The sequence below is a fragment of the Haemorhous mexicanus genome, chromosome 4 (assembly GCF_027477595.1).
Source record: "Haemorhous mexicanus isolate bHaeMex1 chromosome 4, bHaeMex1.pri, whole genome shotgun sequence".
Lineage (NCBI taxonomy): Eukaryota > Metazoa > Chordata > Aves > Passeriformes > Fringillidae > Haemorhous > Haemorhous mexicanus.
Genome location: NC_082344.1, coordinates 16,694,770 through 16,718,131, shown reverse-complemented (window position 1 = coordinate 16,718,131; position 23,362 = coordinate 16,694,770). Strand labels below are relative to the sequence as shown.

At 40.6% G+C, this 23,362-nt stretch overlaps 1 protein-coding gene across 3 annotated transcripts; it reads right to left on the bottom strand.

The window, feature by feature from the left end:
• Positions 1–585: 585 nt before the first annotated feature.
• PKD2 (polycystin 2, transient receptor potential cation channel) lies at positions 586–23,042 on the bottom strand. 3 transcript variants are annotated; one of them, XM_059843892.1, is made up of 15 exons: positions 22,629–23,042; positions 16,811–16,924; positions 14,071–14,204; positions 13,457–13,707; positions 12,969–13,193; positions 11,782–12,010; positions 10,134–10,304; positions 9,538–9,719; positions 8,464–8,584; positions 6,559–6,657; positions 6,113–6,234; positions 5,431–5,548; positions 5,006–5,169; positions 4,065–4,212; positions 586–3,305 (listed from the first exon to the last, which is right to left on the bottom strand). In XM_059843892.1, the coding sequence occupies exons 1-15, from the start codon at positions 23,020–23,022 to the stop codon at positions 3,069–3,071; spliced, it is 2,709 nt and encodes a 902-aa protein (XP_059699875.1). In that variant the 5' UTR covers positions 23,023–23,042; the 3' UTR covers positions 586–3,068. The 3 variants fall into 3 exon arrangements, with proteins under 3 accessions (XP_059699875.1, XP_059699877.1, XP_059699876.1); XM_059843894.1 differs by lacking the exon at positions 22,629–23,042 and adding an exon at positions 20,040–21,542; XM_059843893.1 differs by lacking the exon at positions 22,629–23,042 and adding an exon at positions 20,013–20,032.
• Positions 23,043–23,362: the final 320 nt, after the last annotated feature.

The following is a 23,362-nucleotide window of genomic DNA, read 5'->3' as shown; positions in this document are numbered from 1 at the left end:
TAAATAAATAAATAAATAAATGAAAAAAGTTCCCACTCCCCACACATTGTGACTTTTATAGTGCACTGACTAAAGGCTTAATATACTTAATAAATTCAGTATGCATGTATTTCATTAAAGATTGAGATGTATTTACATTAATAATTCCATTTTCATTAATACAGCTGTCCAGAGAGAACCATGGGTTTTACATGACAGCCTGGGCTTTCCAAGCTCTATTCAAACTCTCCAGATGCTGTAGTATTCTCTCCTAAACGAAGGGGGAGGTAAAAGGGGGAATAGAGAAAAAAAAAACAAACTTAAATTGCCCAGCAAGTAATAAAGAGACAGTTACTAGCAGTGAGAGCTGCTACATAAAGTAGCAGAAAGCAGACCTGTGCATTTGCAGAAGCACAAATCTGAAATAAAGTGTTAAAAAAGGACTGCTTGGGCAATGAATCAGTAGGATCAGCCCAGTTCACTGTGTTCATCTACACCCTCTACTCCCTTTATTATGTAATCTGAGAATAAGATATGAGCTAAAAGTAACAAAAATAAAATGATTATTCATGTTCCATTATAAACAAACCAAATGTAGGCACAATATTTGCTTTGTAGATTATATAACATGTTTATTAGGAAATAAAGTGCTCATTCTTGATCATTGTAGAAGACTTGCATAATTAACAGCTTACTAATAAGACCAAACACTGTACATTACTATGCAAAAAACTGTACCTTTGTAATAAGTGAAAATTGGTGCTATATCTAAAACTGAAAAATGCATCAATAAAATGTTTGTAACATTTATCAAGTGGCAATGCACTTACTGCAAGGCCCACTGTCAATGCACATGGGTACCCCATGAAAACTTACTGCACTTCAAGATGAAGTTTGTTATCAAGTAACGACATGTTACAGAAATACACCCCACCAAATACAGCTAATAATGCAAACATTTTCATAATAAACATATAGTACAAATGAAAGGTGAACTGAGTGACTGAATTTACATTTTGAAAGACACATCTTGGATATGAATATAAAGACAAGGCTCTGTGTATTTAAATTGCTTTGGTATAGTATTTTCTATTTTCCTTGCACACTAGATGGCCATGAGTACAGCTGGTGTTTCTCTTTGGTCTGTTTGTTTACAGTAAGAAATGCAGTTCAACACTGAAAAGCTTTCCTCAGAAAGGTTTCTGAGGTGTAAAACCTTTCAATCAAGGCAAATGAGAGCTTAATCTGAATGCCCTCATCCCACACAAATTCCCTACCCACTGTGCTATGCACTTTTTTTTGCAAGTTCATGAGGACTCTTGTGAAAGGGTATGAATTTCTTCCCAATAAGGATCAAAAAACCCACACAAGAGCCACAACCTGTTCTCCTAGATAATTCTGTTCCCGAGACACAGCTACTAAGAAATTCCAGTACTGAATTTCCTCCTCTTCCAGCTTACATTAATTAGGTTTCTGTGCGTACGGTTTCACATAAAATCAAAAATGCAAAGGCGTGAATTCTCTTTAGTTTTAGTAAATTCACTGGTTAGAGGAAAGACATTCCACATATCCAGGCAATGCCATTGCAAGAATGTATGGAACATGGAAGCTTTGCCTAAGCAGCACTCCCACAAGAATGAAGAGATACCAACTGCTTGTTAAAACATAAGGCACCAACACAACACATGCCACTTACACTTCATTAAACTGGCCTTTTTTCCTCTACATACGCTACTAATAGCTGAGATATGGTTGATTATGTAGCTTTCCATTATCTTTTTCACCAGCTCTCAGTCTTTAAACAGCAGAACACTGCCATCTTCAGGAAAAAAACACAACTGACAGCCTTCCTCCTAAACCAGCATTCCACAAATGGAGACATATTCCCAGGCAAAACTGCAAACATTGCCTCGGTGCTCTCTATAGGACACCAACAGAATTTCAATGTTGCATGCATGTCCTTTCAAAAATAAAGCTTCTATGACACAAAGCAGAGGGAATTAAATACAAAAAATCTGTGATTATAATATAAACACTTCCCAAAGGAATCCTGTGTTGCACCTCAGCAGAAAAGTCTATGTAGAAATGTAGCTAATCATTTCACAAGCAGTTTAGTTAAATGTAAATACAGACCACATAGCTGAGATGTGATTAGAACTTCACATGGCACAAGATCAGATTTTCCCAACTGTCAGAAACTTCTCTGCCCCTTTCCCTGTCACACCCAAGCAAAACTCAGGGGTTTTCAATTTTGTGTGCTTTTAAATAATGTATTTTCTGCAAAGTAGCTGTACTTATCTAATAACCTCTGGAATGTTTATCCCAGAAACACTTAAATCATTAAAAGATAACATTAAAAAATGGGCACTTTGCAACTTAGCTGAAAATTATTATATTAGTTGGGTATGAAGAGGCAGTTCTCAAATATTTCTTGCTAAATGCTACTTATAATGCATTCAGTTTCTATCACAAAATGATGCAGTTTACAGTTGTACAAACTAAGTGCACTTTCTTCTGCTTAAAGAAATGTACCTCTCAAAATAGGAAAAAAATATTTTAAATAAAGTAAAATGCTAAGTATACCAAGAATAACTCAGAAAGACAAGTAGAAACTCACATTTTTAAAAAAAGTGTTATAATGAATAAGCTGTTATAATGAATAAGACAAACTGATGCCATATTATTTTAAAATTTGCTTTTAAAAGCCTTTAAAAATTGTACTTTCCAAGAGGAAGCAGAAAATTAATAGCCTCTTAGTATGTCAGCCACTGCACATTATTTTGTCTGAAGCTTGCTGTCCTCGTGCAAGTGTTCCCAATAATATTTTTATAGAATCAGATTTCTGTCCTGGTAGATTTTGTCCCGCATGCTATCCATTCAGTTTCCAGCATTTTTATTTCCAAGGGTGACACTCTCACTGCTGGCATTACACATGGCTTACACAGGCCTGAAAATGATTTATGGAGTGAATATTTACTTTTTCCCACCAGTGAAAGATGTCCTCAGGGGTCTGATCAGAACGATCCCCTCATGCTGGGGAATTTGCTGGCTGAATACTGACCTGAAACATGTGGAATCACCTACAAAGCTCAAGCTACACATGGATTGTTCCCCCCATTTCCTGCTCCTGCATCAACACCATCTGACTGGGACGAAGATGGCCGAGAGTTCCTGGAGCGAGGTTGGCCGTTCAGTCCCAGGGGTGTTCCCAGCCTATGGCTCATTTGGGAGGCCGTGTCATCTGACTCCCAGCGCTCCAGCTCCTCTCGCACCAGCCGCTCCATTTGTTCCCTGTGGATTTCACTGTTCCGGCCCAGTCTTTCATCCTAAACACATTAAAAGACACAAGCTGGAAGTTCAGTTTCCAAACTGAAGTCTAGGCAAAACCCTATACAACCACAAGAAATTCTTATACCACTTGAGTACTTCCATAGGCTAATGGAGATACAGCTCCCACAGCAAACTGTTTTATTTCCAGGGATGAAATTAAATGCCCAGGTTGCCATCTAGGAAAGCACAACTTGTATTCCACCTGACAGATTTTAGCCTCTATAGAAATAACACATTTCTCCCACTGGCCACTTCCAAAGGACCCTCAAGGAAAGAGAGAGTGAAAGGGGAAGCAGCAGAAGTCAGGTAACCCTTGTGACAGAAGTGACCTCTCCCACCTGCCACACACAGTCCCAGAAGTAACAAAGGAGAACAAGAGCAGACTGGGCTGGATCCCATAGACTCTAACAGACTAGTCCACAAAAAATATTGTATTAATCCCAACAGACACCAAGGGATGGAGGAGCTGCTTCAGCAACTACTGACACCACTGTTGTCCAGATCACAGGTTTAAATGGTGACACGGGGCTGCTGTAAGACATGTTGTCATATCTGAATCTTTAATTGTGTTTCCAAAATTTCATGTTTTAAATTTCATGTTTTCCTAACACCTAACTGAAATCACTCACCTACTGCCAAAGCAACCACCTCCTCTTTATCACCGCTCCTTCAATCCTGCCAAGCAGTAGGAAGAATGGCCAACAGAAAGGAAGACATTCAGGTTGTGACCAGATCACAGAGAGCGAGTTTCTTACCTCTGTCACTCCATCCAACAGCCTTCCCAACGCATCTCTCCTTTTTAGCTTGGCCCTCTCCATGGCTTCCAGCTTCACGATAACAGCATCGATCTTGGAGACGATACTGCCAATGGAATGCTCCATGCGATCCACCCGCCTCATGAGTCTGAGGGCAACAAGTGGGAGCTTCAGTGACTTGGACATTGCCCAGTCAGCACCATTCTAGCAAGTCAACACACAGAGCAGACAAGGATGAGACATCACGGTTATCCAAGCACGCCTCTGACTTCCCGCAAACCAGTCCGACCATCCAAGAGGGACAAGGTATAGCAGAGCAAGAAAGTAAAACAGGGGCAAAGCACATGGGGGAAAAAAGTACATCTTTCACTCTGCTTTCACTGATCTTAGGGCACCATAATGAAAATTTGTTGGTTCCAGTTATATAATTCTTTATTCAGCTAGTGTTGCTGTAATTAATTAATATGGAGATCTATCACTTCAGACAAAATACACACTCATGAGTAACTTAATCTTATTAGAAACAACCATTAAAGCACTCACTGAACTTAAAATAAACTCAAGGGTTTACTACTTAAAAAACCAGAAAAGTATTTTCTGGCATTATTGTAACATGACCCTTTTCTCTGACTTTTCAGCGACAAGGTTTTAAGGACAGGGGTTTTGTTGCTGGATTTTTTTTTTTTTAAATTCTGATTTTCTATATTCTCACCAACTCCCATGAGGCTCTCTAAGGCACTTCCAGTTCTGATATTACTTGAAACCTACTAAAAGGAGTGACTTATGCACCAGAAAATCCTAACACTTGCTATTATAAATAATTTGATTAATATCAAGGAGAGAATACAATGTAACCCAAAGAAGAAAACCCACAATAAAAAGAAAACGAAAACAACAAAATCCAACATGCAGATTTGTCCCACTCAGAAGGATAAACTTACACTTGGAATTCTTCATAGGAAACCCCACTAGAGCTGCTGCCCCTCCTCCTGGAGCTGTGTCCGCTGTCGTCATCTTCATCCTCCTCAGAGTCGTCCAAGCTCCGGGGGAAGCTGCGGCTGCTCAGAGGACGTGGTAGAGAGCTCCTATCCAGGTCCAGATCCTCCTTCATGAAAACATAAGCCAGAGAGAGAGAGAGAGAAGACATAAAAAACTTTCACCTGTACATGGGGGATGGTGGTGTCAAGGTCAAAGAGCTCCTGTCCTCTATCAGTTCCCCTGCGTCTTTCTACAGTTCTGCTCAGACAGCCAGGAATGACAGCAAAAGTGAAGGGAGACAAGAGGATTTTTCTGAGGCAGGAAACCAGCACAGGGAGCAGACTGGCAGACAGTGCTGGTGGCATCCCACTCCTAATGCTGAGCTTACCATCTCTTTCTCCAGGTCATCTCTCATCTGCTGATGTTCACGCTCTGTCAATTCCTGGTCCCCATCCTGATCATATTTGGTAAATATTGCTTCAATCTCTGCATCCGTGTGCCCCTTCCTGAAAAGGCAGTAAAAGCAGTTCCTTCACTTTCCATTTTTTTAGATGCTGAAAGAACTGTGTGTGTTAGAAAACATTTCACTTCAAATAGACTTTCCTCCTCAAGACAAAGACGTCCCAGTGCTTCCTATTGATTCAGAACACTGATAAAAACCCTTCAGTCCTTATCCTTCATTAGTTAAAGCACCAATATTCCCTACATTGAACATTTCTCCTTCACAACTCCCTTCCATATCTCTACATTTGTACCCTTGCCATGGACTTGCAACTGTCCACAAACTCCTGCAGTGGTGTGACAGAAACATTACCATTTCCTCAAAGGTCTCTGCTTCCTCAGAGATTTCTGTGTTTTAATCCCCAAAACACAGAAATTCAAGGAGGTTGGGCCCCAGAGCTCCAAAATCCTTTCTCTGGTATGCGATGCCAACATCAGCCATAATGCAGAGAAAAACACTCTGTTGTGTCCACATTAGTGTGCTTCTGATAGAGGAAAATCACATCAAAAAGTTAACATCACAAGTCCCTGGGTATACTATTCAAGATAAGAAGTAATAACTCCCTTACCCTTTGAGATCCTGCCGGAGTTCATCAAAATTGAGTTTTCCTCCACCTTGTCTCAGACTTTCTGAAATGTCATCAACAGTAGTTTTCTTCAATTTAAGTTTGATCATGGCTTTGTTGTAGCCCTAAAAGAGAAAGTAAAAGTCTGTTGTTTCTCATTAAATGACATTTCTAATAAGTTTATTGATTACAGAAATCAGCTACTGTACAAGCTCCTCCAGTGTGTTCAGTGTGATTATTCAAGGCAAAGTCTCAGGTGACTGAAATACATTGTGATGGGAAGTTTTCACTCATTTAATTTACACTCAGCTCAGATTAATTTATTTTAACTGAGATGTGTACTCTCACCAGCTGCTGCCAGCTTTACTTTGTACAGTTTATATAGTATTTTATGAAGTAAGTTCAGATGTGACAAATAAGATGTCAAACAAATAAAGCTTTGCATTTACCTTCCTGATAAGGTCAGACAATTCCATTTCTGCCTTCTGTTGTGCCATATCTGATTTGACTTCAGAGTAGGTATCATTGATAATGGCCAAAAACATGTTCTGTTCATGAGAAAACAAAAATGTTGAAATTTCAAATTTCAACAGGACTGAGCCCTACTACTCCTATGACCTTGCTGTGCAGACCTTAACATGGATTTTGTTTCAAAAGGCCAGAAGAAAATGGTGACCTGTTTAAAATGAAACTAACATCCAAAGCTTGATATTGAAATATGATGTGCTGCAGTATAACAAATTTTAATCAACATGACTGGTTATTAACATAACTGGAGAATTAATTTCCAGAGACAGTTCACAGCTACACACAGCAGTGGCAGTAAACTCTGCAAAGCAAAACTTACACAGCTAACAGCCGTGAATTAATCCAGGCAAAACAGCTGGCAACAAAAATGCCTGAGGAATCAAGTTAACTACTCATCCTGTAATAATCAGCACAAAACAAAGGTTCTTATCTAGTTACAGCTCTGCTTGCATTTCAAACTAAAGATAAAATCAAAAAGCTTAAAATCAGGCACTTCGCTTTATGGCACCAACTCTGGAAAGAGCTCTTTCTTGTACAGAGAAAGGAGAAAATATCGGTCTCACTAACTCTGTGCCAAGCATGTAACTTAATCAAACCATGCTGTGATTGCTGAAAAGGTCCTGCTAGACATGGAGTAAACACGACTGAATTACAAATTGCATATTCAAGAAGAGTTACTCAATTTACTGGCATGTTCAATGTAGAAAGGCAATGTTATCCTCTGTTTCCTCATGTTAAAAAACATGTTTCAGAACAATCTTTCAGTGCTGTATCTTTAGGCACTCATGCTCAACACAAGAGAACTAAGAGGTAACTTGACAATTCACTCTTGTGCTATTTTCTGCTACTACTTTGCCCAGCTTTAAGAGTTGGAGCTTTCTGCCCATCTTCCCTAACTTAATTTCCAGGTCTCAGACTGTCTCAAGGGACTTGCATCAACATTTCATTCAGGCAAAATGACATTAAAAAACACACAAATTACAGTGAGTATTTTGGATAACCTGCTCTGACTTCACCTTCCAGTGCTTTTCTGTTGCCCCTTAAAAAAAAGAGATTTCTTTCCCTTGCTGGACACGAGACTGTTCCTCTGGAATACTTTAGGTGCTACAAAGCAAATAAGAAACCTGCTTTATGTGAACCTTTGGCACATAGTGACACATTTGTTATTTTCCCATTGAATCCTGGTCCATCTCACCGACCACTTAAATTCCTCACAAAACACTTAAAATTCTCTGCATCCTTACTAGTGAACATCCAAGATGAAGTATTTTCCCACAAATAAAATCTGAATGCCATTCCTCGTCACCTTAAATAGTAATAGAAAGCTGCACTAAGTATGAGGGTCACTAAATAACACTAAAAATTATTATTATACAGGACCGCTGAAAAACCATGCTCTTGCAGCAGGCAAAGCTGTGTGTGGCATGCAAGAACAAGGCTGTTGTAAACCCAGCCAGCTACACATTAGAGCACTTTATGAATCAAGAGACTGCATGGAACAGTACAGCTACTTTTCAGCAAAAGAGACAGCCTTGCTGTATCTGCCAACCAGGCACTATTCAGATCTTAGAAATAAAATTAATATTAATAATAAATTAAAAATGTGGATCACTACATGAGAATGACAAAAAATATACTATGCAAATCAATTTTAAATGAGGAAAAACAGGAAAGAGTGTAGTGACCAGCCCTGTAGCAGTCAGGCCCCTTCCTGGGCCATACATTCATCATTATCAGAAAAAGCCCCAAAAGTAGCAGCAGGAATCAAAGGACAAGTGATACAAAAACAGCCACTGACCCACCCCACATAAACAAAGTGTACATACCAAAAGAATGAAGAACATAAAGAACACAAATGTAGTGAAATAAACAGGTCCCAAAATTCGATTAGCTTCTTCAACCTCTGTGAAGTTGAAGTCTCCCAAAATGATGCGGAATTGAGTAAATCTTAAAAAACAAAAGACATGAAGGAGTTGAAGCAAATATTGCTGGAGCTGTGTGAGGATTCTCAAACTATTTTATTCTAGCAGTGTGACTGATAGGCTGCGGAGAGATCTGCACTGTTGTAACACTTTATAAGGGTCTGCAAAAACAATTCATCAAGCACATCTTATAGGCATAACCCAACTCACAGTCAGGTGCCACACACAGAATAAAACCATGGGGGTTATTTCTCCTTTTTGGTCACAACAGGAAGCAGAGCAAACTAACAATTACTACTGTGAAGCTCTTAGACCCACTCCCATCTTCCTCACACACAAACAACCCCAACCTGCTCTCTCTAAGCCAGAAGAAGCTTGGCAATTTATGGCACCGTCAGCATATTTCCAGTTCCTTCACTTCTCTGCAAGAAACTCCTTGCAACACTGCCCCAGCGTAAGGGAGCAGGGGAAATCAGTGACTGAACAACCTATTAATTTCCTCAGTTACAATCAGGTTGTGTTGCACCAAATCAACCAAGGAAAAATTGATTAGCAATCTTATATTAAGACCTCTTTCTCTCCCGGATTCCTGATACTTATAAAATTTTTGGTTGTCTAAGATGCACTCTGAGTCAAGCAACTATGAACACTATCAGGAACACAATCTTATTATGCATCCAATATTTCAATAAGCATATAACCACTGAACACGGAGTCATTGCTTTGTCTAGGAACGTAACCAGCCCCTGTAAAAATCATATCACACCAACCCAGCCCTGCCATTTTTAGCTTACTGCTCTGACAGCAATAACACAGAGATAAAAATGTTATAAAAATGTGCTTGCTACCAGGTTATATCAACAGCGGTGTACCTGCATCTTATCTGCTTAGATGGATGTCACAGGATTTGCCTCTGATAAAGTAACCGATTCAGCAACACACCAAAATCTTCTTTCCATTTTTTATACCTGTACTTACATGCAATCTTGGAAAGTGCTGAAGTCATCAATTTGAGTGCCGAAGACAAGATAGGCCAACTGAGCATATGCTAAGAAAATAATAAAAAACATAATGGCAAAGCCAATTACATCCTTGACACAGCGAGACATCGTGGTGGATAACTGACTCATCGTTCTGTTGACGTTAACAAATTTGAAAAGCTGTTATAAGAAAAAAAAACAAAGAAAAAAGCTGAAAAGAGAAGGAAGACAATTTCTTAACATAATTGCTCTCCACTCTTTTACCTGAGATGTCTTACTGAACATGGCTAGAGACAAAGCAGTACCCAGTAAGAATTACTGACTTATCAACTGAGGAATAATAAAAACATTTCTTAATATGTCTGCTGACAAAACACAAGGACTGACTACATTTTCTAGACCTAAACAAGAGCTGACTCCACCTGTGGCAAATTGCAGCTTAGCTTTTCATCTGCAAGAAGTTATCACTGTTTTGACTTTCTCACATGATTGACTTTGAGAAAAACACAAGTAAACCTCAAATAATGTATCTCATGAAACTCAGAATACTGCTTACATTCAAATGGTAGAATAAAGACGTGTGTCTTGAGTTACCTTAATCCAGACAAAAAACACAGTGACTGCAGCAATGTTGTTAAACTGCATTTGCCAATATGCTAAGGGTTCGAAATTGGGGAATGAGTTCTGATCTTCCAGCAGCTTCTTCAGGAGCATATCGACAGCTGATGTCCTATACATGCTAATTCCTATAGCTACCACAGACAGCTGAAGACAAAAGAAACACACATATTTACAAAAAGTAATTAGGGTTTTAAAACAACTTGTTTGAGACATTTATGTCAGATAAAGTTAAGATATGAGGAACTTCATGCATTTCACAGTAAAACCATTATAGTCCTGGACTACAGACAAATAGTCTGGGAGTAAAAAGATTTAAAAGTAATTTTCTCACCACTTTTAGTAAAGAACAAGATGACAGTGGCACCTATCAGGATTACAGAAGTGATGTTGTTGCAGAGAAGAAAATGTAAGGAACAGAATATGACAACTCAAACAGACAAAGCTGAAAAAGAACACAGAGCAGAAAGACAGCAGTAGCCAAGAAGGTACTACAGTTTCTCCAAACCACAGACTGAGCAGTATTGCCCACAACAAGCAACAGCAGAGAAGCTGCAGTTTTACCATAGAGGTTTCTTGCTTTCACTTCAACAAATGTTCATTACTGTAAGTGAACACTTCACCACATATAGAGAGCCATAAGTACATAATCCTACATTTAAAAAGTGCCGCTCAGGCAAGGCATAAACATAGAATTCTGACCTCTTGTGTGAACTGAATTTTACACTCACACTTGAATACTCTTCACTGACTGTAATAGCAACGCATTTTTTCCCTGCCCAACCATTAAGTGTGAAAAACAGCACACAGTTCATGTAAACATCCTCCTAAGCAGCCCTTCGTTTACAAAGCACAGTGATGCAAGTAATATTTGCCTGGATTACAAATGCTGGCTTCAAGACTTGAAACCTTTGATTAATCCAAGCCTGAAGATACAAAACGAGTATGGAACTGGAACTGTTTCAGCATTTCTGGCTTTGTATACTTTTGGTAAGCACAGCTTGATCTGAGTCCAGAGAGAATTATATTATGCAGCTTTATATCCAAAGCTCTTATTTTCTGGTGCACTAAGATTACTGATGTGCAACACTGTCCACTTAACCTAGACAGCTGCTAGCACTCTACAATTCTGAGGCACTTGTTCAAATTTGGTATTAGCTGGTGAGTATTTAATACCAAGATAAATCTTCTTGTGGTTCTTTGCAAACATATTTAAATCCAAGTCCCATTCCTTGAAATGTAAATCACTCCTTTAAAGCAGATGATTTTCTTATTTGAAAGCCAGTGCAAGAGTCTGTACCAGATATGTAGAAGGGAGGGCAAGTTTGTCACCTTCAGTAAAAGTCTGTATAAACAAAAACTGAAAATGCATGATGGAGAAATACTCTAACTTTGCACCAAGCTGAAAGCACTGAAGAGAGAACAACCAACTTTGCGAAACATTCCAACATTGCAACACAGACTAAAATTGTCATATTCAGACTGAATAGCCAAATAGTCTGGGAGTATCCTTCCTAATGATGGTCCTGTACCTCAAAACCACAACAGGAACACTGAGTAATTCATGTCTCCCACAAAGTGCACTTCAGAAAGCAATTTCAGCCTGATTACAAAGGTTACTTACTACAATGATAAGGATATCAAGGCAATTCCAAACACTTCTGAAGTAACGCAGTCTATGAATGCGAATTTCTAAGACCTCTTCCACCATATAATACAGAACAAAAAGACAGAAGGACATTTCACAGGCTGCCAGGAAAAAATCAAAAGTGGAGATGTAATGAATCAGCCTCACAGGCTGAAAGTCCCAAGATGTAACCAGGCCTCCAGTGGCTGGAAACTCTACTAGCAACCTGCATTTAAAAAAAGGCAAAGAAAAAAAGAATTTAATTTAACAAGAACTGATGAAAAGCCTACTAAAAGACACTTGGGTTTATCTGTACAATTATCTAAATAATAGAAACAAACCCACATATGATTCCGATTTTTCATACCACACAAAAGTTGTAAATGTGACCACACTCAATGTTGACTAAAACTCAAAGCCTTTCAGGAACAGTGAGAAAACAGAGACAGAAAGATTTGTTTCAATCTCTGCCTTTTTCATTCTGTCCAAACCAAAGGCTGATACTCTATATCCATGTATTTACTTGAATATGCCAACTCTCTAGAAAGGTCTCCCGCAAACTGCCCAAGGCATTGTGGCACATGCCCAAGGCATTGTAGCACCAGGAAAGCCAGGACAGACTCCATGAGGAGTTTGACTTCTTCGACACAGAGGCATGGCCTTCAGTTGTCTGTCCCTTTTACACAAAACATACACTCACCTATGTGGGATTCACATTCTCTGAACCTGAGAGAAGCAGTGAGAGAAGCAGAGAAAAGAATTATCAAAACAATTCTTATCTCATTCACTGCTCCTGTGTTGTGCCAAAGTAGAATGCAATATGGAGATTGTTTACCCAAAGTGATAGGTGTTTTGTTTCCTTGGCCTATCAGGGCCAAGTGCATGAGCAGACTCTTGGTCAGCAGACAGTCACAAGATTCTGTGCAGCTGAGTGCAGTTGGGTGCTTGTGCAGATTCAGTTTAGACATAATGTAATATAGAGTTATTTAATATAGAATAATATAGCATAATAAAACAATTAATTAGCCTTCTGATATCCATGGAGGAGTCCTTGTCATTTCTCCCGGACATTGGGCAGAAATATCACAGATACACCTATGTCCCCAAAACAAAGCCATCAAAAGAAAACTCCAGGTCTACAACCCACACTGTGCAATTGAACACTGTCGTGGTTCTGTTCATACCTGATCACGCACAACAGGTTGATATTTGCATTGTACACAGAGAAATCAATGAAGGCTGCTCGGGTCCCTCTGTCCAGCCACAGGTTCTCCTTCAGGCTTGCAATCTGCAGAGCTGTCACTTCTCTGGTCCTCGAGAGGTCTTGGTAATAACCAGCCCCGCTGTATGTGGCAATCAAGCCCCAGTGGCTGCTGCCATTCAAATCCTTCTCATTGGTGTATGTCCAGCTAGCTCAGAAGTGAAAAAGAGCACATTGGTCTTTCCACTTTCAACTTACAATTAATAAAACAGACACCAAAAAAACCTGACCAAAAAACATGCATTAGCTATTAAATATACTTTAATTCAGAGGGTCCTTGCTACAAAGTTTTGATATAACCTCTGAGAAAGAAGTTACAAAGTTCCTTTGACTAACACCTTAAAATTAAGATAGAAAAATGAGTCACAAGTATATAAAAAATTAGTATGTATCTACAGCAATGCTACGTACGCAGTTCCATTCCGGAGTCCAAAAGGAGCAGTATCTTCATTAGCTACAGAATAGACATCATAGCAGTCTTTGATTTCCTCCTTTAAATCTTCGGGTATGGCGCAGGAACCATTTCTGACTTTCAGCTGCCGAATGCGAGGCACTCCTAGGAGCAGGTTCTCATAATAAATGAAGCTTTTGTTTTCTGCCATGGTTTTGTTGTTGTACCACATTTCCCAGTAAAGACCATCCAGCAAAGGACCTTCTGTGAACTGGGGAGGATTACAGAACTTCAGTTTGCATGCTGCTAGCACTGTTTTTGTAGATCTTCATTCCACAGAAGTGTTAGAATTGCAGTTAATAATTTCTCTGACATAAGACTTTGCTGTTACCTGTCCTCCAAAGACATCCCACAAATCTGCCCTACCCTGCCCCACCAACATTATTTGAGCTCTAAATTTTCACATATTAAAGACCAGACCTACTTTGTTCCATAGCTTTGACACTGTGCACATAGATTTTCATGCATAAGCCCGACCATGTTAGGAAATAAGATTCTGAAGGTTAAATTTACGGTTCATGACAGTACCAGTGAACCAGAGCAACAGAGATATAAAAACTTGGGTTTAGATTACCTTCCAGAAGTCATCCATTGTGGACAAAGTTTTGAAATCAGTTTTCTCCGTTTTTGACACAGGTGTTTCCAGGAAGAGCTGTGACATAACCCTTGTATAATAGTACATACTGGAACTCACTGTCCCATAAGTCACTGCAGAAGGTTTGGTAAGGAGTGAGAGATAAAGGAATGAAATAAAGCGGGAAAAAAAAAAACCAAAAAAACCAAACAAAAAAAACCCAACCAACCAAACAAACAAAAAAACCCCACTAAACAACAAAACCAAACCTTTATTTGTTTTGAATACATCACGTTGTATTTGTACAGATTTTGTAGGGGAACTATTAAGCTCCAAAACAAAATCCACACCAAGTAGCATATATCTGTCAACTGTGATTAAAATACAAAAAGCAGTGAAGGTAGACTGATCAATCAATTTATAATACTCTCTTCTCCTTTCCACACCTCATTCTATTATTAATGCTTCTACCAAAGTAAACCTCAAGGAAAACTAAGACACAATTCAGCAGCCTGAAGAGAGGCAGGCAGGGCCTTTTTAGGTGGCTTGTGCTATCCAAGGTATGCATAGAGAACTGGTACAGATGGCACAAAGACCTCAGGACAACTATGCTCTGCTTGAGCAGATAATGACAGTCAACCAGGATACTGCAGGGCACTGGGAGTGACATGGATTAAGAAATGAACTTCCAGAACAGATGTGCAGTGCCTTTAAGAGAAACTCCCCACAGAAAACAAATGACTGTATTACTCCTTTTCCACACACAGGGCCAAAGGTATGGCTGAGGGCCACAGAGCATAAATTACAAAATGATGTACAAAACTAAGATGGGTTGAGGAAATAGTCTCTGGCATGGGTATTTATGGGGAATAAAACAGAGAGTACAATGGAACTGATAAAGGAGCCTGATATCCTAGGCCTGATCAAGCAGAAACCTTGGGAGAGACAAATACAGATAAATTCTCCCTGGGCAAGAAGTGAGCAAGAGACATGTTGTGAAACTTTTGTGATAAGATGATGTTACCAGGTGATGTGATGACATGAAGAATGTGTAAACACTGGGAAATTGTTACCAAAAATAGAACCTTATTTAAGTGCCATACCAGTAAAACAATATATAAATGCCTTATATTCTCAATAAAATTGGCTTCTGATCCAAGCTCAGATTCCCCTGTCCCTCCACTGCCGATAGGTATTGTTACCACCTGTAAATACTTGAACCACTCCATGGCTAAAACGCAGAGGAGACTGAAAGATTAGGCCTACACTGAACAATCACTGTCCGTTTTGGTAATTGTATAAAATTTATAAATTTTTTGTTTCCCTTAATGACCAGAGAGCTAGAACTATTTTTAATAAGAGTTCTGCTGTGCACATGGAATGTATCATGTGACTGTGCAACACCTGGATTCTCTCTAAACCTTACTCTCCAAACAACAAGAGAACAAGAAATGCTCACAGCATTTAGCCTGCACTGGGAAGCCCTTTCCTAGGGCATGCCAAGCCACAGACCAGACTGACCTCCAGTTATTGCTTATGTGAAAAATAAAAAGGATACTTAAAAAATACTAATAAGCTAGAAATAGCTCCAGATATTTAACACACTACATTTTTCCTTTATTCTGTTAGCAAAAATCTTTTTCTGTAGCAAAACAAACAGTTAACAGCCTGTTAAGAGTCAAACTTCTCCTGCTGAAACAAATTTCCCTTTAAAACAGATCCCTCACTGCAACACTTGTCCTGGTGCTACAGTGTGCCAACCACAAGCACCCTTGCACTGCTTTATTCATAAACCTGCTCTAAGCATTCTTAAATTACTCAGGAAGGAAAAAAACCATGATTTTTAAAATATAAACATGCCTGCAGTACAACATCAAAACAGTTCTGTCAATAGTATAAAATTTGGGCTTTTTAGTAATTCTGTTATGCTCAAGCAGAAAAGACTTGCTCTCAGTCTAACAGTGTAGTTTTTTTTTTTTTTTGCTTTTCCACTCAGATTCCCTCTCACAAAAATTTAAAACATCATTTTGTTGTATTACAACTGATCATAAATGGCAAGAGTCACCAAGAGTTACCAGCATTTCAGCCATTTACAGCACAACTGCTCACACTAAAAACTGGAGACTTGAAACATACTGGCTTTCTAAAGATACACTAACTTAATTTTGTTGGTTTTCTCCCTAGCAAACAAATAAAACAGATATTTTGTAACTCCACAAGAAGTTCTTTCTTGCATTGTAAATTTAATGTTACTATGTTCTGTGTTCTTTAGAGTTATGATACTTCATATGGTATCAAGACAACAAATGGCACAAACCACAGAAGTCTCCAGCTGTGATCTGTATATAACCTTGCTGATGAACTTCAAATGTGGTGATTCAATTATTTGTCCTGGATGGCTAACTCCTCCTCTTCTTTTACCATTTCTTCTCAGTGATTTCAAAAAGTGTAGCAGAAGTATTACACTGCAATGTGGTACTACAATAAAAAAATGCTCTCTCTAAAAACAAAGAACAAGTCTATTATCATCCTGCCTGAAGATTCTAAACTTGTTAAGACGCAGAAAGTTGTAGTATTTTCAGTCTCAAGCAACAGCCCTTGCACAGAAAAAAGAGAAATATTTGATTCCAAGTATTTGCCTACCTGTCTATTAATTCTCCCACATCAAACAACCTTCTTTCTGAAATCACAACAAGCAGGTAGCACAGAACTGGATGCACTGGTGCTGAATAGTACTTACAGATACACAGGACCACGAGGAAAACCATGTACGTGATCAGCTCCCGTAAAATACTTTTCAAGTACTGCTCTCTGCTGATGTTGCTCTCTTCCATGAGTCTTGTCCCCCACAGACCTTAAAAGGAAAAAGATATATATATATATAATGATGTGCACAGATGTCTGGTACAGATACACAAGTGACATAGTAAGTGGTGTTGAAAGCTTAACCTTTGTCATTGCTGCAGGTTCTTCTATGGATTTTAAGTTTAAGCAAGAGGAGCTTTGTTTGCAGACAGAATGGGGCCTGAGGCAGTATCAACTATCAATGAGATACCATAATAATTTAGGAACAGTTCAGCAGAACTCTAACAGAATCTTAGGAAGATTTGCATAAATACTGTTGCTTAGAACTATATGGTATAAAAACAGATACAAGGATACAGAAACATTCCAGACTGCAAGGCAAGATGTATTCTATTACCATCTGTATGGCAGTTGTCTTGTGTCAAGTGGGCAATTCTCCTTATCTCTCTCCCTGAGTGATCATAATCACTACCCCCTCAGCAGGGGACATCTGCTGATAACAAGTCATGCTGAATGTCACTGCATGACTGATAAGAACTATAACATCCCACTGTGAGATGCTCCACGCAGAGGGAGGAGCCAAGCATTGCTGCCCAGATATAATCTGGAGATTCTGAAACACAAGCACGGCTTCCCACTGGATTCTCCAGAGGAACAGCAGCTGCTTCTACTTCCACGGGATCTGCGGAGGAAGAATACACCCTTTTCTACAGGACCCCCTGCTCCCATAGAACCACATCTGACACTTCAGGAGGACTGCAGCCACTCTTCCAACTGGATTGCTACCAACATCCCGACCAACAGGTTGTCAGGTTGAGTTCTGACTCTGTCAGTGTTGTTCTAGTGTATTGCATTGTTTTATTTTATCCTGGGTTTTTTTTTTTTCCTTATTAAAGAACCGTTATTTCCTGCTCTCGCCTGAGAGCCCCTTAATTTAAAATTCATCGCAATTCGGAGGGGTGGGGAGGGTTTGCATTCTCCATTTCAGGGGAGGCTCCTGCCTTTAGCAGGTACCTGTCTTTCCAAACCAAGACAACAGCCATCCTTCAAGATATGGAAATGCAGTGCTTTGGTATGTTTTCTTATAAACATGCAAATCATTGCTCAATGAATGAAAATGCACATTCATTATTGAGCCTTTAGAAGCAGTCTGAATTTTCTACATGAAAGGAGAATACTTGAGTCAAACTTATTTTTAAAACACCGTATCATAACCTTCCCCTCTCAAATAGGCAAGAGACACAGCAGGGATGTTGGTGAGCATTTCTGCATGGTTTCTTTCCCTGCACAACAAAGAGTTATCAATTAAACATCAGTAGCAGCCTAAATGAGCAACTGCTGTACAGACTAGATGTCAGCTTGAGCAACTGCATCAGCTGAACTGCTTCTGCCTGGTCCTCATTTCATATAATGCTTGACATTCCCAAAAAGAAAGGGAGAGAAGCTATTGAACTTTGGTGATCTCTTCCAAGTGGGCAACAAAAAAGCAAAAGGATCTTTTAAATAGAGTCTTTTCAAAGGAACAACCACCTTGAAACAAAATCAAGTTAGCAATCACCATCCTTATTTCCTATGCCTAGTACAGAATAGAAAAAAGCAGGGAACAGCTGCTGTTGCTCAGACTCTTCTCTTCATTTAAACCTAAAGCAAGGCAATTTGACCTCAGTTTCTGATCAGTGAAACAGCATTTAAAACTAAAAATTCACTCCTACAGAACTGCAGTAAATTTCCATTCTTTTCAGGTGTTTTAAACAGCTAACCTTTCAAAACATCCTTTACTTTCTCAGTAGATGGAAATGTAGCAACCTCAAACTACCTAGGAAAAATCCTGGATCCATCAAACATATCACAGTAATTTGAAGTGTAACAGTAACAAGGGATAGCCAAAACGCATTATAAACCTGACAATGAAGCATGAGTTCAGTAAATATGCAACCACTGCTGTAAGGCTAAGACAATGGGCTAAGATGCCTGCTGCAGACCTTTGTTTGCAAACAGAGATGGGAATAAGGAAGCTCTTACCTCTACCTGCATAAATGAGAAAAAAAAATGTCTTAGATGTTTCTTGAAGCCTTTCAGCTACCACATTTTTAAGTTGTGACATAAACTGGAAACTTCTCTTGCATGGGCACAGCAAGCACTAACAGTTTCAGCACTAACCTCTGTTCACATGATTTAATTGGTAACTTAGGGCCCTCACTAGTGTCAGCCCCCAAATAGGAGAGCTTTTTCAAAGCTGTTCTTTAAGGCCGTGTTTGAAAATGTGCAGATAAAGACTGCAACTTTACTACAATGAACACCAAATCCTCCCCATTAGGTTATTCTTGAAGACAAAAACACAAATCCAAGAACATTTACTGAGTCACTAATAATAATAACAACTCAATAAATTCAGCCTTTAACACAGCGCTACATTGCAGCAGAAAGACATTATGGAAGAGAGGAAGAAAAGGCTGGAAAAGCCAGTGAGCTAAGCTGGCGAGAAAGCCAAGTCCCAGCTGTCAGCAATTATTCACCAATAAGATATGTGGTGAGCAGAAGCAGAAAGTTTCCACACTCAAACTCTGTTATATTAGACTATCATTAGGAGTCAAGTCAGCAAAGAACAGAAAGTTATGGCAAAGAAAAAATCCAACTAAACAGCACCAGGGATCACACAACGATTTTTGTGCTAAATGAACATTGAATTTTCCCATCAGCTAGCTTGGAGCTTTTATTAGCTGTTACATTTTTGCAATATAAATATATTATTCCCCTTTTCCCCTTGTTAGAATACTGATTTAGATGCATCAAACATGGTAGAGGTAAGCAGTGCTGGATTTGACATCTGCTGCAAGCAACAAAACTGTTTTGTTATATACATTTTCTTATATACATTTGCTGTTCACCAACTTTTTGACAGAATCTGTGTATTTTCATCAAATAAATCTGCAACTAACAGTTGCTCATACTCATTCTGTTTGTAGCAGTCTTCATGAAAGTATCAATTAATGAGTGACTGGGAAGGGTATTTTGCATCTTTATATAACAATAACTAAGAAAACCTTTCAAGAAATGCCCAACACACATCAGAAATGACAGACATGAGGACATGGCAGCACTGGGTGACCAAGTACAGCTCTACAAGGCAAGATTACCTTTCCAGGATGGCTCTGGAAACACACCTTGTTTTTACCATCAAAACTTCTGGTAACTTCCTCCTTAACAGAGTAGAATAATCAGTCCCTCTTCTCTCAGCATCTGGGATATTTGCTGAAGAGATCTGTAAAACTAGAGGAACTAAAGGCACTTCACAAACATTCATGTTAGAATCTGAACAGAATCCACATAAAGAAGAACCTCAACTACTGATAGTCGGTTCTATTCACTTAGTAACTCCTGCTACAGCAATTACCAAAATCCCAATACTTTAAATCCTTTCTGCATTTTTCTTTCATAAGTCATAGCAAGTAAAGTGCAATCTGTCATTGAACATCCTTCAATATTAAGAGGCGTCTTTTTTGCCATGGTGACACTATCACTTGTGGTATCCACAGGATTGTTCCCTCTTGTTGAATTCTGTCTAGTTAGATGGAATTCTATTAAATAAATCTATGCCAACTTTTCTGTAGTCCTTGAAATAAAACTGAATGCACCATTTCCAGTCCTCAAAGATATCCATGGATATCCATGGAATATCTAAAAAAACGTGGAGTATTCTTTCCAATAGCAATCCTGCAGTTATCCCTAAAGTGCCCAATAATAATGTCAGGCTTCCAATCAGCCCCTTTAAACTGTGCAGCACAGGGATCACATTCTTCAGGTAAGGTGTTACCTATTCCACAGAAGTACAGCGCCCTGCAGTACCTCCACAGCACCAAAGTCTCATCCAGACATTTACTGTGCCCAGGAATTTATGGCAACATTCTCATCAAAGAGCCAGAAAAGGATCTGTCAACTACAGTAACTTTAGCTACACTTGCCTATAGAAGGAGGTCAGGAATCAACAGAAACTGTTTTCAGTACTACTGCACAAATCACAACAGAGATGGAATAGGAGCAACACCTGCCAGGTCACCACCAGGTCACTCACATTTGCCTGGTGTAAAAACATTGCTGGTTTCCACCACATCTAAAAACATGCACAGGAGGCTTCTTCTTGGCAACAACTAAGATGAAGAGAGCATCTGAAGTATAAAAACTTTGCAAAACTTTTTATAAAAGGACTTAACTTCCTCCATGTGAAGCAGCTCTTTTCTTAGGCAATTACATATCTCAGCAATGGACTAAAACAAACACACTGCTAGAGACTCCAAACAGCACAGTGCCAATTCATGCACAACACAATTATTACTCGTAGTTTTTCCTGGTTATTCTAGTTTCTTGTTATGAAGTAACTTCGGTCATTGAACATGGTCCCAATAAAATCTCCTAAAAAGAAAGCATGCTCTATTCCATAATCTCTGCAAGTCTGACTTGCATACCACTAAGGTATCGCAATGTTCAAGAGGGATTTCTTTTGGTGCAATACAGCCAAAGCTAGAGAAATCACTACAGCAAACAGTCTTTGAATGCACATGAAAATCAGAGAAGGTACAAATCCTTGCTTAAAGTCAAGCTTGTTTTCATAGTTCCACTGATGCCATGGTAGCCAGTAACAACAGTATTATCTACTATCTTCAGAAAATCCACGTTTCAGAAGAAGAATCTTTATTTTCTAATTATGGTTTGCTTTTTCTGCAGCTTTATTACTATTAAGATTTTACCCAACACTTAAACCAATGCTCTGTTTAAAATGCTTGTAGTTTGAAGCTGACATTTTAAGCTTCTCTGAAAAGAAAGGAGGGTTTTCAACATGTTCTCACAACCTTAAATCCAAAGGACTCCCCATCCTGCATTCTCTCTGCTGCTGTCAAATCAACCCTGTACAAGGCCAGACCAGCAGGAAGTTACTGTAGTAAGCTTTGAACGACACCTCAAATGCTCACTTGATACGTGCTCAGTTTTGCTTCCAACTCTGTCCCTGGTCACCAGCTGTGTGACCACAGGCAGCACTTGACTGTAAACGGCAGCACCAAGGCACTGCACAATACTGCAGAAAAAGAAGTGATTCAAACACCATCCCAGCAGTCCACTCTAAGTATCCCATCCCATCCCATCCTAACCACTTCTATAGAATGGGGTATTGCAGAAAAAGAAGCAGAAGCATTCTGCCCCAAACTTCCAAAGACCTGGTGCTGGGGCAGAAAGCCAAGGTTGGAAAAGACCTCTGGAGATCATCATGTCCAACCAATGACCCAACATCACCATGTCAATTTGACCATGGCACCGAATACCACATCTAGTCTTTCCTTAAACGCCTCCAGAGACCATGACTCCACCACGTCCCTGGGCAGTCCATTCCAATGCCACCTCTTCTGCGAAGAAATTCATCCTAATGTTCAACCTAAACTTCCCCCGTGCCGGAGTGTCTTACACGGAAAGCAGCCAGGAGTAAGACCTGGGAGGCAGAGAGGTGGGGAAAGGAAGAAGAGAGATGGGGTTGCATCTGCGTGTGCTGGGGGCCATAATCGGGACGGGGATCGGAAGACAGATGTGCACGAAGAGATGGGGATATAGAGACACAGGATGGAAAAGGACAGGGGCAGAGGGAAAGGAGGACTACAGGCAACTACAGAGGAGAGACTACCAACAACTCTACAGCGCGCAGGAAGCGACATCTGCGCTTGAGGAGCCGGGTCAGGGTGCGGGGTGCGTGGCCGGGTCCCTCTCACCTCGCAGTCTCCGCGCCAGGCGCTTGGCCCAGGCCGCTCTGCGGGGCGCGGCTCCGTCGGGCGGCCCCGGGAGGCGGCCGGGCCCCTCGGCTCCGCCGCGCCCCGCGGGGGCCCTCCGCGCCCGCCGCCCGCCGCCCACCGGGCCCCCCGTGCCGCTGCCCAGCGACGACGCGGCTCGGCTGCCCCACTCCACGTCCATCTCCAGCACCGGCCCCGCCGCCGCCGCCGCCGCGTCCTCCTCAGGCTCGAAGCCCGGGTTGTCCCGGCTCCAGGCCTGCCGCGAGCAGACGGAGAGCGGCGGCGACGGCGGGCAGGAGCCGGCCCGCGCCGCCTGCCCCAGCTGCTCCAGCTCCAGCTGCTCTCGACGGCGCTGGCAGCCGCCACCACCCGCCATCGGCCCCACCGCCGCGGCCCCTTCCCCGCCCTCTAGCGGAAATTCCGGAGTACAGAGGGAGTTGTAGTCCCCCTGGCTCCCTGCGGGAGTAGCGGCCGGGACCTCCTTCCCGCCGTCCTTCTCCTCCTCCCACGCCTCCCTCCACTCTCCTGGGCAACCCCGGACCGCCCCTACGGTAGTGGTGCAGGGGCCGGCGGTGGGTGTTTGGAGTCCCGCTCATCCTCGGGGAAAGTACGAGGAGGCCTCGCCAAGAGGTTGTACTGGTTAAATTTTTGAGTAACAGCCATTTCGCATCATTTTGAGAAGAAGTATTAAAGCTACCCCCGCTCGGTCCAAGCCC